The sequence below is a fragment of the Mustela nigripes genome, chromosome 7 (assembly GCF_022355385.1).
Source record: "Mustela nigripes isolate SB6536 chromosome 7, MUSNIG.SB6536, whole genome shotgun sequence".
Classification (NCBI taxonomy): domain Eukaryota; kingdom Metazoa; phylum Chordata; class Mammalia; order Carnivora; family Mustelidae; genus Mustela; species Mustela nigripes.
In genome coordinates, this window is record NC_081563.1 from 19,209,600 (window position 1) to 19,225,638 (window position 16,039).

At 44.4% G+C, this 16,039-nt stretch overlaps 1 protein-coding gene across 12 annotated transcripts in view; it reads right to left on the minus strand.

Moving 5' to 3' along the window:
• DTNB (dystrobrevin beta) overlaps positions 1-16,039 on the minus strand; it is a 236,340-nt gene that overhangs the window by 64,021 nt on the left and 156,280 nt on the right. For all 12 annotated transcript variants that reach the window (XM_059405271.1, XM_059405274.1, XM_059405273.1 and 9 more), the window contains one exon: positions 15,310-15,393. In XM_059405271.1, coding sequence (XP_059261254.1) covers positions 15,310-15,393 — 84 coding nt within the window. The remainder of the gene's footprint in view (positions 1-15,309; positions 15,394-16,039) is intronic.

Here is a 16,039-nt window from a genome sequence, read left to right on the forward strand (position 1 = left end):
AATAATTTTTCTCTCCTCCCTCTTTTCCTTCCTCCTCTCCTCTCCTCCTAATCCTGTTAGGCTGCCTGCCACTGTCCCCGAAGTCTTGGAGGTTCTGTTCATTTCTCAGCATTGTAATTTGGATAGTTTGTACTGCTATGTCTTTAAGTTCAGTGGACTTTTTCTTCTGTAATTTCTGATATACTGTTAAATCCATTCATAGGCTTTTTCATTTCGGGTATTATCTCCAACTCTAGAAGTTCTATTTTTTAATTTAAGACTTTTGTCACTGAAGTAGAATATATATGCAGAAACTTCCAATTATGTTTATAGATGGTTCTTTTTTATTTCAATTTTTTTCCTCATTATGCTAATATTTTCCTTTACATTTTTGGTATTTATTGTGCTTGGGTTTTCGTTTAAGATTTTTATTTATTTATTTGAGAGAGAGAGAGAGAGAGAATGAGCAGGGAGGACAGGTGAGGGGGGCAGACTCCCTGCTGAGCAGGGAGCCCGACACAGGGCTCAATCCCAGGACCTGGAGATCATGACCTGAGCCAAAGGCAGACACTTAACCCACTGAGCCACCTAGGTGCCCCCTCTTATGGCTGTTTTGAAGTTCATCTCTATTCACTGCATCATGACTGTTATTTCTGGATCTGTTTATATTGACTAATTTTTTTAAAAATATTTTATTTATTTATTTGACACACAGAGAGAGAGATCACAAGTAGGCAGAGAGTAGGCAGAGAGAGAAGGAGGAAGCAGGCTCCCTGCTGAGCAGAGAACAGAGGCCCTGCTGTGGGCCTCATCCCAGGACCCCGAGATCATGACCTGAGCTGAAGGCAGAGGCTTAACCCACTGAGCCACCCAGGTGCCCCGACTAATTTTATTCTGGCTGCAGAACATAATTTCCTGCTGCTTTCTGTGTCCTCTAAATTTTTATTGGATGATGGAAATTTTGAGGATCATGTTGTTGAATGTCTGGATTTCGTTTTCTTCTAAAGGATCTGGTAGCTAATTTACTTGTGGACGGATTTGTCCTTTTGAGGCCTGTGTTAAAGTTTCATTAGTACAGATCTAGGATAACTTTTATCTAGGGCTATTTTCACCCTGCTCCTAAACTGTGGCCTGTCTGGGGGTTTTTACGGAATGCTCCCAGTGTTTGATGATGTCACCGCTCTGGCTGGTTGGAACTCAAACAACAGGCTGAGCTTGCGTAGTTGGTCCACTTTCAAATCTCTGGGGCCTGTTCTTTCCCAGATAGTTGTTCTTTGGCGGTCTTGTGAAATCGCGTTCTATGCAAATGGAGCTTAGTCACGGGACCTGTGTGCAGGTTTATGGAGCTCTTTTTCCTTCCCGCTGGTGTTCCTCTTAGCAAATTCCAGCATTCCCAAACCCCCTCCAATCTCTCCTTATTCTCAGCAAATAGGGCTTACCCTGCTTGTCTCTAGCACTAGACTTTAGTAAATGCCTCCCAGTAGAAAGCCTGGGCAATCACCGGGCTCTCCTCATTTATTTCCTTTCCCTCAGAGAACGGTCCTGCCCTACTTAATGTCTAATTTCCAAAAACAGTTGCTTAGTTAGAATAGTTTTCTAGAAGTTTATAGCGGGAGAACTGATCGGACACCAGCTACTTCACCACGACCAGAGGACGTGCTCTCTGTAGTAACTCAGTTCTTTAAAGAAGATTTTATCAATTTATTGCTTTTAGAGAGTGTGCACAAGCAGGGGTTGTGCAGGGGAGGGGGTGGAGGGAGAGGGACAGGGAGAGTTGGTGCGGAGTGTGGCGCTGATGCGGGATGGTGGGGAATGGAGGGCTTAGGTCTCATGACCCTGAGATCGTGACCTGAGCCGAAATCAAGAGTTGGCTGCTTAACCAGCTGAGCCACTCAGGCGCCCCTGTAGTAACTCATGTTTATACTTCTGTAAAGTATTGGTCTATTTCAAACTAGAAATCAGAACAAAACAAAACTGCTTCTTCAGAAGACAGACTGAAAAGTAGCAGTGTTATAGAAGGCTGGCATAAGGGATTCAACTTTTACTCTGTTACGAGAAGGTGCTGGTGGGTTCTGAGCAGATGCAGGGCATGCTCTAACTTCTCCTTTAATAAGATCATCTGCACTATGGAACATGAAGTGTCAGAGAGGAGGGAAGAAGCAGCTAATTCGAAGCCTCCTGCAACACTCCAGATGAGAGGAAAGAGTGGACAGTAGCTGCTGCTGAGGTGGCGAGAGATGGCAAGATCCTGGGCAGACTTTGACGGTGTTTTTGGAGAAAGCTGATCTAATGATCTGACACCTTAGATGGGAGAAGCATCAGGGGTTCTCACGAGATTGCCACTAACTGAGATGGGGAAGACAGAGAGAGGCAGGTCTGGTTGGGGGAGACTTGGAGCTCAGTTTGGAACATGCTAATTATGAGATTTTTATCCCGGTGGAGGGACTGACTAGGAGGAAGACCAGTGAGGTCAGAGCTAGCGAAAAGGTCTGGGCTGGGAAAAAAAAGTTTGGAAGTCACTGGTATGGAGACAGTAGTGAAAGCCCCGAGTCTAGGTGGGGTCACCCACGGGGAGGACAAACAGAAAGTGAGATGGTCCCTCTGGCCTACTAGTGTTTAGAGTTCAAGGAGGTTTGGAAAAACTAGCTGAGGGGACCACAGAGGACAAGAAGGACTCCTGGAGGCAAGTTCAGAAAGTGTTTCACGTAGAGGGAGCAACTTTCTGTGTCAACAGCCACTGACAGATCAGCTTGGGCGAGTCCGGAGTTCATCACTGGATTGAACACCGAGCATGGCACTGGTCTTGACAGAACACGTTCTGGAAGTGAAAGGAAGTGGGAATCTGACCAGGATGTCTTCTGAAGGGAATGATAAGAATGAAATCAGAAACATTAATAGAACCAACAGTCCATTAAACTCCATTTTTAATTTTCTATGAAAACTGCTATTCAGAACTAGTGTCATTTGCCAGATAACTAGGGATCTAAACTAAAATGAAAAGCAGTATCGGTAGCTGTTTATAGTAAATCAGGAACTTAAGGGTCCATGGATTTTCTGACAATTCTGTGTTGGGGCGTGGGTATTATGTTAGCTATATGTGTGATATATATACTCACATTCAAAGGTGTACCTGTTTTTCCCAGATTTACTTTTTTTGAATGTAAATACTTTCCTTTTGATAAAATATAAATCTCTATATAATCTCCAACTTACCTACAGGTTTTGTTTTAGAAATCTGTTTTTCTAAAGCAAAGTCAGTAGTTTGGAATAGTTTAGAATCCCACACAGGTAAAAAAATATAGAAAATTATAAGAGAAAAAAAAAGAAAATATAATAGTAGAATCTTATCCAATTAGATCAGAGATCAGTAAAAGCAAAGGTGAGGAGAATAAACCAGAGTTAAAAGAGGAGTGAGAATATATGAGCACATCTCTGGCGGCGGGAGGGGGGGAGGTGGGAGCTAGAGCAGCATCCCCCTCCCCCCAACACCCTCCCCACTCCACACATTTGAAAACAAGCTTCCAGGTGCTCCTGAGGCACACTCAAGGGTGAGACCCGCTCTGCTAGAGGACAGGGGCTTTCAAGTCTCATGGCTTCAGCAGCAGCTCTATGGGCAGCAATACAGGGCGCCTTTGGCAGAAGTGAAGGGGCCCCGCTGTGGGAAAGGGATATGAGTGAGGAGAGAGGGGATCTAGGGTAAGCTGTGGCGGGAACAAGGTCAGAAGCAGAGGCATCTGCCACTCTGGGAGCAGGACTCACTACTAAGCAGGAGGCAGGAGAGCACAGAAACCAGAGCCCGGGCTTTGGATGAGGCAGTCTTGGGTTTAATCCACACACACCTGCTTGCTGTGTGAGCCTGGACATTAATCTCTCTGCTTCAGTCCCCTCATCTGTAGAATTATAACAATAATATGAAATCTACTTCATGTATTGCTTAGTTTAGAGAGTATAGGAAGGATTAAGGAAGATAATGTAGTTGTCATTATCAAGAAAGTACCTGTGACCTTATCAGAGAATGTCACATATGCTCTTTTGCTTATTCTCAGGATAATCTTACCAAAACGGTATTACTGTAATCCCCACAACTTTGCATCTCCAGCCGTGACCCCTCTCTGGAGCCCCAGGATTGTGTACTTGAGGCCTACGCAGCATCTCCGAGGGGCTGCCTAAGAGGCCTCCCAAACCCGACATGTTCACACTGGAACCCCTGACTCTCTCCACCCACTTCCTCATCTGCTGCACCCCCAAAGGCCAGTTTATTTATTTATTTATTTTTGAAGATTTTATTCATTTATTTGACAGTCAGAGATCACAAATAGGCAGAGAAGCAGGCAGAGAGAGAGGAGGAAGCAGGCTCCCCGCTGAGCAGAGAGCCCGATGCAGGGCTTGATCCCAAGACCCCGGGATCATAACCTGAGCTGAAGGCTGAGACTTTAACCCATAGAGCCACCCAGGCGCCTCCCCCAAAGGCCAGTTTAAATGAAGAGCATCATCCCTCACCCAACCAGCAAGCTCAAAGTGGACGGCTTCTGGCTTTCTCTCGTTTCCTGAGGCCCCACATCCAAGCTGTTACCTGGTCCTGCTGGCTCTTCTCTGAAACCAGACCCTCAAGCCCCTTTCACAGCCCCCTTCGTCCCCCCCCCCCCCCCCCCCCCCCCCCCCAGCCCCTTTCCCCGCCCCCCTAGCCCCCCCCCCCCCGCCTTTCTCATCTGGAAGGTCTCACCAAGTGCCACTGGGACCACCTGACAGCCCTTGCTGGCTCTCCCCTTCCATTCTTGCCCACTAGAGTCAATTCTCTATGCTGCAGGGCGTGATCTTAGTAAATCAATCTGGGGAGTGATAAAAATGTGGTGATGGCCGCACAGCTCTGTGAATACACTGAAAACCACTGATTGATACACTTTAAGTGGATGGATTATATGGTGAGTGAATTCTATCTCAATAACCTATTGAAGAAATAAATCAACAATTTTGAAACCGCTATCCATGCTACCAGGGCTAAACAAAGAGGCACAAGTCTGGTGGGCGACAGGAGCCAGGTTTCTCACTATGGGAAAGGGACAGATGACCAGGGGCAGGGGCGGCTAGAGGAAGCGAAGTACTGGAGTAGAACCAGAAACGTCAGGATAACTCATGTCCTTGATTTCTCTGCTCTGAATGGACTAAGCAGGCAATGCTATAAGATGCCATGTGCTCGCAGTAATTGAAGAAGAAAATTCTTTTCCTAATAGAGGAAGCACTGATGAAGCATCAAGATTTGGAGGAAAGAAGGAATTTCTGGATAAAGTCTGGTGAGTCTTCACCTTCAATGAGCTCATAGTCTATCTAGAAAGGCATCCAACAAACAGGTAATTACAGTATGCTGGAATGAAAAGATGCTACGGATTACAGAGGAAGAACACTTTATCTAGTTTAGGGTATCAGTGAAGGCTTCCTGGAGGAGAAGGAAGAATTAGATGACAAAGTGAGGGCAATAAAGGGGAAGGGGGTAGGAAGGCAGGAAAGGTGGAAGCAGCTCGTGCACAAACCTGCTTGGGAAACTGTAAATGATTTGAGTAGTTCTGTGGATAGAAGCCGAGTAAAAAGAGTGAAATAAGGCAGGTCTGGGGAGGCTGGCCATGGTCGCCTGGAATAGCTTCATAAGCCACAAATGTCAAGCTGACAAATGCCAATTTAACCCACAAAAGTGATTTTCATGGCTGAACATATGATAGTCCTAGTAGCACTCCGGTGGAAACTGGGCATTTGCGTCAGTCTCCAGAGCACCTACGAGGTGTGGGGCACTGTGCCAGGGGACGAGGACACCACCGTCAGCAGGACACAGGCACAGCTGACTAATCCTGTAGAACTGTGCTACCACCAGCCGCATGTACCTGTTTAAATTCAAATTAATTCAAATTAAATAAAATTAGAAATTCACTTCCTCTGTCACATTTCTTTTTCTTTTTTTCTTTTTAAGATTTTATTTATTTATTCATGAGAGGCAGAGAGGGAGGCAGAGGCAGAGGGAGAAGCAGGCTCCCTGCTGAGTAAGGAGCCCAATGTGGGACTCGATCCCAGGACGCCAGGACCATGACCTGAGCAGAGGACAGACGCTTAACAACTGAGGCACCCAGGCGTACCTCTGTCACATTTCAAGTGCTCAGCAGCCTCACATGGCTGGTGGCTACCATGCTGGTTTCCCTGCTATTGGACAGTGCTGTGGAACAAAAGAACCACTGGAAAGTTTTGAGCAGGAGAGTAACATCACTAGATCTGCATTCAGAAAAAACCCTCTGGTGACAAAGGAAAGAATGTTTTGAGGGTGAGGTGGGGAGTAGACTAGAGATTTCCTAATAAGATCCATGAAAAAAAAATTTCTTTTTTTTAACCACAGCATGGATTTGTTTTAAATATATGCTTTACTACGGTAAGTGGAAATATTTTGATAGTTTGATGTTACAAGGAATGAAAAACCATGGTTAAACTGAACCACCACAGGAGTTTCAGCATTGCTATAGGGATTTCTGGTTAAAAACGCAAGCCCTTGTCATGTCACTACAAAACAGGGTGGTGCACTGAGTCAGCTTTTTTTTTTTTTTTTAAGATTTTATTTATTTGTTTGTTTATTTATTTATGAAAGAGAGAGCATCCCCAAGTGGGGGTGCACAGGGAAAAGCAGGCTCCCCCATGAGCAGGTGGCCCAATGTGGGACTCAATCCCAGGACTCTGGGATCATGACCTGACCCAAAGGCAGACGCTTAACCAACTGAGCCACCCCGTGTCAGCTTCTTAACAGGACATAGGGTCAAAAGGTAATCGACTTAACAGTCCAAGGCAGATGTAAAAAATGGGTAAAATTGAGTGTGTGTGTGTGTGTAGGTTCTTACTGGTCATTTGTTGGATCTGAGTACCTATCTGTTCTTTGCTAGTGTGAATCTGAGGTAGTTGGAAGAGTCTGGATTCCAGGAACTCATGCTAAGGTCTGGTTCCTCTGTGTCCCTTAGGCACTTCTAACTCAGCATAATCTGGTTCATCTTGCCCAAATCTTCCTCCTGTGTTTCAACCACAAAGTACCTTAACTTAAGCCAGAAAGAAATCTGGAGGAGAATCATCTATCCCCTTCCTTAGCCCCCCATCCAAAACCCTCGAGCCTGCCTTCACTCTCAGAGTCCCTCAGGTGTCTCACTCGGAACATGGCAACACTGAACTCATAGTTTTCCTCCCAGACCTGTTGCCTCTTCCCCTCTGTTTGGCTGACAGTCTATAATGAATGCAATTCTTGCTCATGTTGAGCACCTCTAGCCTGAGTCCAATGAGAGGAGGAAACTATTAATTACTATGCTTCTGTAAGCTTCAAGTTTTTTTTAAAGATTTTTAAAATTTATTTACTTGACAGAGATCCCAGAGAGAGAGCAAGAGAGAGAGAGAGAGAGAGAGAAGGAAGCAGGCTCCCCGCTAAGCAGAGAGCCCAATGTGGGGCTCAATCCCAGGACCCCGGAACCAAGACCTGAGCCGAAGGCAGAGGCTTACCCCACTGAGCCACCCACATGCCCCTGTAAGCTTCAATTTTTCAATTTAAGGTTTACAGTATGGACTTGGAATACTCAAGCTTTTTCTTTGCACTAACCTGAGTTAGAATTGCTGAAGGGCTTATCTTAAATGCTTGAATGGAAATGGAATTTAATCCCAACCCAGAAGCAGTTGAAACCTGGCTGTCTGCCTGGGCCATCAGATGGACTTTGGAAATCTGCCAATACTGAGGACCCTACAGCCCCATAAGATTATGTGTTAATTTTCAATTACTCTGCTTTTCTGTCTTTCAAAAATAGATTGGAGAAAAAAGTAACTCTTGTGTTGTCTTGGAGAGATCTTCATGAAGAATTCATGCAAACTAGTTGTTTCATGCTCATGCTTAAATCCTCATTAATTCTTACTTTCCAACCAAACACTTTTTTTAACTTATTTTTAAAAAATTCTTAAAAAAATTTTTTTAAGTAGGCTCCACACTGGGGATGGAACCCACAGCCCTGAGATTAAGACCAGAGCTAAGATCAAGAGTCACACAAGAAACTAAATGAGGCACCCAGGAGTCCCTCAGCCAACCTCTTCTCATCTCACAGTGGGGAGAGCATCAGTAGCCTGAGCTCACAAAGGGAGAGTTTCGGGCTTGACCAATTTCAGTTTGCCTCCTTTTTCAGTTGCGCCAGTATTTTCAGTCTGTTATTTTCAGTCTAAAACAGCACACTGTGGCTTTTGTCATTCTGCAGTATTCTGTAGATAACAAGATAAAACCTTTACCTTGGCACCCACTCAGAAAGCCATTTTAATACTATTATAGTACAACTCATCTACGTGTCTTCAGCTCAGAAATAATATTTATACTATGGTCTCTTCTGGCTTTTAAAAAATGTGTTTCCAGGGCGCCTGCATGGCTCAGGCAGTTATGGGTCTGAGTCTTGATGTTGGCTCAGGTCATGATCTCAGGGTGGTGAGATCGAGCCCTCTGTCATGCATGGAGCCTGCTTGGGGTTCTTGGCTCTCCCTCTGCCCCTGCCCCAAAACGCTTCTCCTTCTGAAGTATGTGTTAAAGTTAAAAACTTCTGACTGATAAAATCTTGACTTTTCTTAAGATTCCTAGCAACTGGTGACTACTCAGAATTAGCAGCTCTAAGGTTTGCCTTAGAGCTTAGAGATAAACTCTAAGGTTATCCCCCAAAGACAGTGTTATGTCCCAACACATCTTTATAAACTGAACAGAATAGAAAACATTATTTAACCCTTGAGAGAAATAAAAATGAGGTGGTAGGGGAGAAAAGGGCCTCTTGAAACAAATCTATGCTAATGGAGGGGTGATGTAATCTACTTACACATACAATATTTTCCAGAAGCCATGCAATAAAGAAGGCTATAGCTATGTGTCTCTTCAGCATCCTACCTTCTCCACAGATAGCAGACCCTCCCTTCTTTGGAGACTGACCCTTACCCATTCAACCATGTTATCTTAGGTGGGGCCAGCAAACAGAAAACCTGCGGTGAGTAACATGACCCATGATGGACCAAAAAGAACTTCCACTGGGGTTTCTCAAGTTGGTACAAAGAGAGGGTCAATCACTGTAGGGTACTGAGGTTATGAAATATGAACACACAGGTGTCACATATACTCCCTGCCGTGCGAAGGGCAGCTATACTCGGGAAGCAGCAGCCGACATACAACAGGGAGGAACAAGGAGCATGAGGGTAGCAGAGAGAGACAGGGAGACACCTAAGTGAGTCAGAGCTCCCCTGGCTCTCGTCATCCCTGAGGAACAGCCACAAGAACACTCTGCCCTTCCCATAGTTTGGCTACAAAGACAAAAACCTGGGTGGCTCAGTGGGTTAAGCATCCAACTCTTGGTTTCAGCTCAGGTCATGATCTCAGGGTCCTGAGACTGAGCACCTGGTTGGGTTCCGAGCTTGGCACAGAGTGTGCTTCTGTCTCTTTCCCTCTGGCCCTCCCCCCACTTGGATGCACACACACTCTAAAATAAATTAAAACAAACAAAAAAACCTTCTTGTTTTCCCTAAGCTAATTCAATCCAAGCTTCTGTCACTTATAGCCAAGGGTTCTGACTAAAATAGAAACGGATACTCAAAGTGGAGAGAAACACTGAGGAGAACTCGCTGAGTCAAGCTGAGGTGTGGATGGGAGCAACTCTCCAACCCAAGGGGGGATCCATCAATCTGCTGAGGAAAGCAACGAGTTAACCTGTACTCTCTAGGGCGCTGGGACTTAGGTCTTGTGCCCCTTATGGCCAGAGTTCCAGGCACCTTGAGAGGAAAAACAGGATGGAGCAGTGATTTCCTTAATTCTTCAGAATGACACTATAAGGGAGGGAGATAGGTTATCTGAAAACAGTTGCCTCAGCCCAACTGGGGTGAGATAATTAAGACAACTGGGGTCTTATGGGGGTTGTATTGTTCCGGGAAACCCCAACACAAACCTCGGATGTTTGGCAGAGTTGGGGTAGGGGCTGTTACCCAGTACGTAGACAATCTGTGGCTCTAAGTGCTTCTGGACAGACTGCCAGCCTCTGTTCTGCTCCTCCTTTCCGAGCCTTCTCATTCCTGGGACGGGCTTTCTTCTGGACTCCCCTCACTGCTGCAAACCACTGCCTCCTCTCAGAGTCAGCTGAGGCCTTGGTCTTCTCCAGTCCCCAAAATCAGTGTCCACTCACCTATCTGCTCTGCTGCTTCCAAATTCTCATTGCTATTGTCTCCTCTTCCGATTTTCTTTCTTCTGGTGGGCTTATACTCAAGATAATCTCTTGGCTGCAATTTTGGCAGTGTTTCAAAAGGAAACATAGGCAAATGTGGCTTAATATGCCATGCTTTCTGTCCCTTCCCTGTCCTATCTGAATTACAATTTTCCTCCTTTCTGATCGCTACCTTGTACAACATATTACTTGCTTCAGGGTAGGGTGGGTTAACTTGTCACAAAAAGACATACAGAGACCTGACCTGGATGAGTGGACACGGCCTAGGTATCCAGGGCCCAGGGCTGTCAAAGGAGGCGACAGACTCCTGGGAGAGTTGTGCACGCATTCGCAGGAAAAAAAGGGACAAACCAACAAAGAATACAAAGAATATGTAGAATACTGCCTTATGTGAAGGAAAACCCTGTTAGTGGAAACGGTATGAGAAGGTGTGCATAGGCATGTGTATGTACCCACTTCTGCACACATTGGTGTGCTGGGAAGTCAGTGGTCTGCCAACAACTTTTTTTTTTTCCCCCAACAACTTTGTTATCTCTCTTTCCCATGGCCACTCTCTTCTGTTCTTGACAATATAACCTTCTTTTGGGGAAATGCTCCTCCCTCTGTTTTGATGATATAGGGCTATCAGGCGTGGCCCATCACAGACACACGGAGGAACAGTAATACAGTCCAAGACAGTAGGATCCTTCCTTGGAGTTTTCTAGTCGGAGGTAGGAAAATACAACCTCTTGAGTGCGGACTCCATGGCTGCGCACCTGAGGCCATCAGCAGTACTGGGAGAAGGAGTCACAGCAGCAGGGAAAGGAGATGGCATTCTGGGGGTAACCAAGGGATAGAGAAGCTATAGGCGGGCAACCCGGCAGCTTTTCAGTTCCTTTTATGACCCATGGGCACTCGTGTCCTTTGCTTCCTCCTTTTGCCTTTGTCTTTGTTGGTTTGTCCCTTTTTTTCCTTGTATTTTTTTTTTTAAACTAAGAACATGTAACATGAAATCTACCCACTTAACAAATTTTTAAGTGTAGAATATTCACTAGGAACATGATGTTACAGAGCAGATCATTAAAACTTAGACTTTTTCATCTTGCCTAACTGGGTTTGTGCTTTTTTTTTTTTAATTTATTTTTTATAAAAGGGTTTGTGCTTTTTGATGTTAAATTTTAATACTGGAAGTTAAAAAGAGTTGATAACAAATATACCAACCAAATGCACAAAGCAGCAGTTTCATATTTCAAGTTTTTGTTACTGCCATAGTTCTATGAAATGCCCACAGAATTGTGAAAATTTAAATATTCATAAAAATTCATAAAGCTAAGGCTTTGGGAGATATTAAAAAAATTTGCATCGTTTACCATATTGGTCTGAAAATACATTATGATTAAAAACACTACAACAGTCCAGAGAATAATATCACCGTTCACATTCTGAACCCCGCGGAAAAGGAGGGACCGAAGCAAGCCTCGGAGGAAATCAGGTAGAAGGGGGGATTTTAAGCCTCTGCTTTACGGTTTTCAAAGTTTTGCATTGTTTGTTTTTAAGTGTATTGTTTTGGTTCTTTTAAAAGCAAGGAAGTGTCCAGAAATTATTTAGACTGAAGCAAAAATGGAATTTCCATTCAATTATAGCAACGTCAATATAGGCATACGAAATGAATATTACACAGAGCAAACTGCAAAATGGAACCTTTCAGGAACAGAATTCCTAGTATCTCACATGACAGCCAGCATCTTTGCAATGGATTAAGTTTCTTTAGTAAGTAACTCTGGTGGCTCCTGAGTCGGCTAAGTGATTTTTGGCTCAGGTATGATCTCGGACTCCTGGGATTGAGCCCCATGCAGGGCTCCGCACTCAGCAGGGAGTGGGCTTGAGGATTCTCTCTCTCTCCCTGGCCCCTGTCCTTTATCCCACACATGCGCATGCACCCACTCTCTTTCTAAAATAAGTAAGTCTTTAAAAAGTAAAGAAAGAAAAAGATAAAAAGTAACTCCCACATTTGTGATGACCTTCTATTTGGACTAACACATTATTTTTGACCCTTTGTGGCTGTTACTTTTACACCGGCTGCCTACTGAAAATCTGTAGCTCTTAAAATTTTTCTGCATTTTTACTACTGTGCATGTTCTTGCCTAATTCAGTGATTTATGTCTTACGCTGAGTTCTAAAGGACACCTCTTATTTCTGGAGAGTAGCTTTAATCCCCTTGAGGATTCTCTGGCCCAGCAGAGGAGGGTCTGTGACTTGGCTGATGTGCTGGGTTCCTAGGTTTCATCAGACTCTGGAGACACAGGTCTGATGACATTCAGAGGAGGAAAGAAAAAACCGATGAGTCCTGAAGGAAGTACACAGAATAAATACTAGCTAGAAATTTACACTGGTTTGGTAACTTGGGCCACAAAAAGCCCAATCTATGACTTACGCAATGAAGTCCACATAGTACATCATAATCTCATCCCAAATATAAATGAAATCTCCTAAAATTCTAAGGACCACATTGTTGGGGGGGGGTGCACCTTGTTCCCATGTGGCCTCTACTCCAGCAACTACTCTCCTTGATAAATGAAGGCGCCCATCTTCCGTGTGGGCCTCTAAGGGCTCGGGCCGCCTTTGTCCCGCAGCTAACCCCATGCGGTGTGACAGCCATCACGAGGGTTGACCAGCTCTACCAGACCTAGCTCGGCTGGAAAGCTGTACTAGCTAAAATGCTGACTTTAGAATAAATCTTAGTCCAGGCCACAGTACACCACCTGAAACTACTTCAGCAGAGGCAGATACTTCGTGAGTGACAACTGCACTTGCGAGGGATCCTCTGCCTGGGGCTTACCGCAGCGGCACCCAGAGCAAGACTGGTCCTTCCACAGAGGCAGCAGTGAGATTATGATGATGAGAGTTCCCCATCTCTGTCTTCTCAAGCAGCAAAACATTGTTCAGAAAGAGCCCCCCCGCCAACCACCCTCTGGCAGCTACGTTTAGCTGCAGTCACTGAATGCCTGGTGACTTGGTCACCAGGCACTTGGGGCCCTCAGGGACTCAAGTGACTCAGAGTGACAAAACAAGTAAATGAAGAGAAGAACTCAGATGAAGTGAAACCCTAATAGCCATCATTGCTAAGACCAGTCTACCACCGAGCTGACTTGGTCCAGTAATCCACCTTGGCTTCCTGGTTTTGAAATGGAAACACCCCTGGAGCTGGGATTTAGACTAGTTTAGATTCTGGGTCTGGATTTGAATGCTAAGGTGTTTTAACATAAAAAAACTAAGGATGGGATGCCTGGGTGGCTCAGTGGGTTAAGCCTCTGCCTTCAGCTCAGGTCATGATCTCAGGGTCCTGGGATCAAGGCCCGCATCAGGCTTGCCGCTCAGCGGGAAGCCTGCTTCCCCCTCTCTCTCTGCCTGCCTCTCTGCCTACTTGTGATCTCTCTCTGTGTGTGTCAAATAAATAAATAAAATCTTTAAAAAATAAAAATAAAATAAACAAATAAATAAATAATAAAAAACCTAAGGACTAAGGCCAGCGAGGGTGGTGGCAATATCTAGGTAGATGGGAGAGGTTTACTTGTTCTGTATCCTTGCAGAAGCTCTGTTCTTCCTTGAAAGAGTATTATTTGTAAGTTACCGTTTCTTACCCACTTGTTCTCTCATTAGTTTACTTCTTAAATAATGAAAACTATCTTAAACTCTCACATAACCCCCACAAGGTAGACACTATTATTGTTCCCATTCTATAAATTTGAAAGATGAAGGTATGGATCTTGTTCAAGGTCAGGGGAGGGTGGGGATTCGAATGCTGAGAGCCTGGTTCACATCTACGCTCTAGTCACCAGTACCCCTCAGCTCTGCCCAGAGGAAGCGGTGTGGCTGTTCCCTGCTGGCGATGTCTTAGGAAGGTGGTGGGCAAGCACTCCCACCTGGTCAGTCTTGAGTCTCCCAGTGGTAATACTGCATTATCAGGTCACTCTGATTTATCAAATTTATTAACCGCTCTACTCCAGGGCAGCCTTACAGCGCACTCCTCAGCTTCCTCCAAGGCTCCGTCCCAAACGTGCTTGATGTAAGAATCCCCTGGAAAACTTATTGTTGAAGGTGTAGCTTCTCAGGATCTCAGAATCCACTGGGTTTGATGTGGTCCCAGAAGATTATATTTTTAACAACTGACCTAGATTATTTTTCCGAGTCTTCTCATCAGTCAAGTTTGGGAAATAGTGCTCTAGGAGTTTTAGCCAATGGGAACAAATACAGTTGATCTTAAGTATTATGTATTATATATTAAGTCAAAGTATCATTAAGCAGATGACATTTCTATAGCTGAATTAATCCAAAGCAATCAGTACATATGGCACAAAGTAGTTTTCTTCAGGAAGAACTTGGGGAGTCAGTTGGAATGTCTTTGTTGTTTTTTTTTCTTCCTCTCTCTGGGTGATGACTGTTAGAAAGAATTCTTTAATGGCTGTGCCCTTGAGGGAGTTTCTGCAATGCTCTGATTATGGAACAGCTTAAATCAAACAGAAAGTAAGCCATTTTATAGAGTTCTTTTAAGTCCTGCCTAAGAGAATTCTGGAGAAGAGTAAATTAAATAAAGAGAAAGGAGTACACAGTTCCAGTTCCTTGTAGGACCCTAAAGGGAAACTCCTTGTATAACTAAGAGAGAGACTCCACTTTCAACTAAATGTTCATGAATCATATACAGAATGATTTAGGTGAATATCAGGGATTAATTCAATTAACACAGTCTAATCAGGAAGCAGAAACCATCTCTGACATTTAAAGAACACAAATGCAAAATTGTTGTAATTCATAATCATCAAAATATTGTTTAATGTTAATAAAAAAAAAATCTCCAAAGTACCTAATCTGCTTTGACACTATATTCACTGCTTGTCACAAGTGAGAGCTTACGCCCCAGGCACCCCTCAAAGCAGACTCCTTTGGTTGCTATATTTATGAGTTAGTCGGGAGAAAAGGAAGAAAAAAAAATTAGAAAATAATATTAAAAGACAGTTAAAGAAGGAGAAAGAAAGCCAGTCCTTTCTATCCCATGGAAGGCTCGGCTCCCCAGGCCAGGCCAACTCTGAGCAGTGGCTGAGGCGTGAACCCAACGTACCTCTTGGTGGGGGTGGGCGCTCCGGAGGACGCGGAGGCGTGGCTCACCAGGGCGTCATTCATATTAGCCAGCGGGCGAGGGGGACTGAAAGCAAAGACATTTACATTATATTAATAATTACCAACATGACCAGGGGAAACAAATGAAAGAGTGATAAGAGCAAAGGAAACAAGTATCATTCCACCTGATAAGCACAGTGGGAGCCGGGTGGGAATCGATAGGTGCTGCCCAAGCAAACTCCACAAGAAGGGTTCTCGAGCTCAAAGCCCGCAGACCACAGAGCTGTGCTGTACCAGGAGTGACCAATGACCCACACACGGGGACAGGGAGATGACTCCTCTGGCTTTTGTTTCGTAGTTCAGTATACAAGTCTGAGTTGCTACTTAATTTCTCTGTATTTTAGGTGTTTCCAGAGTTAGGAGACCTTTGATGTTTGTGGTATATTACACAGGTCAACAATAGCAACATACTTGTTCTTCCTGATTTGGTTCACTATCTTCCCTCAGACTTAGTTTCCATACTGGTTACCAAAAGAGACTATTATTGGCCCTTTACTAGAATCTTAATAATCGACCCATATTTTATACTGATCCTTTAGTTAGAATGCTTTCTTTTATAACCTAATCCAAATTCAAATTTGAAAGTAAGTATTTTTAATAACTTGTCTTTAACACTGGTTTTCTGGAGGCCAGGTCTATGGCTCCCTCTTGGAGAGTCTTAAAGGAACAAA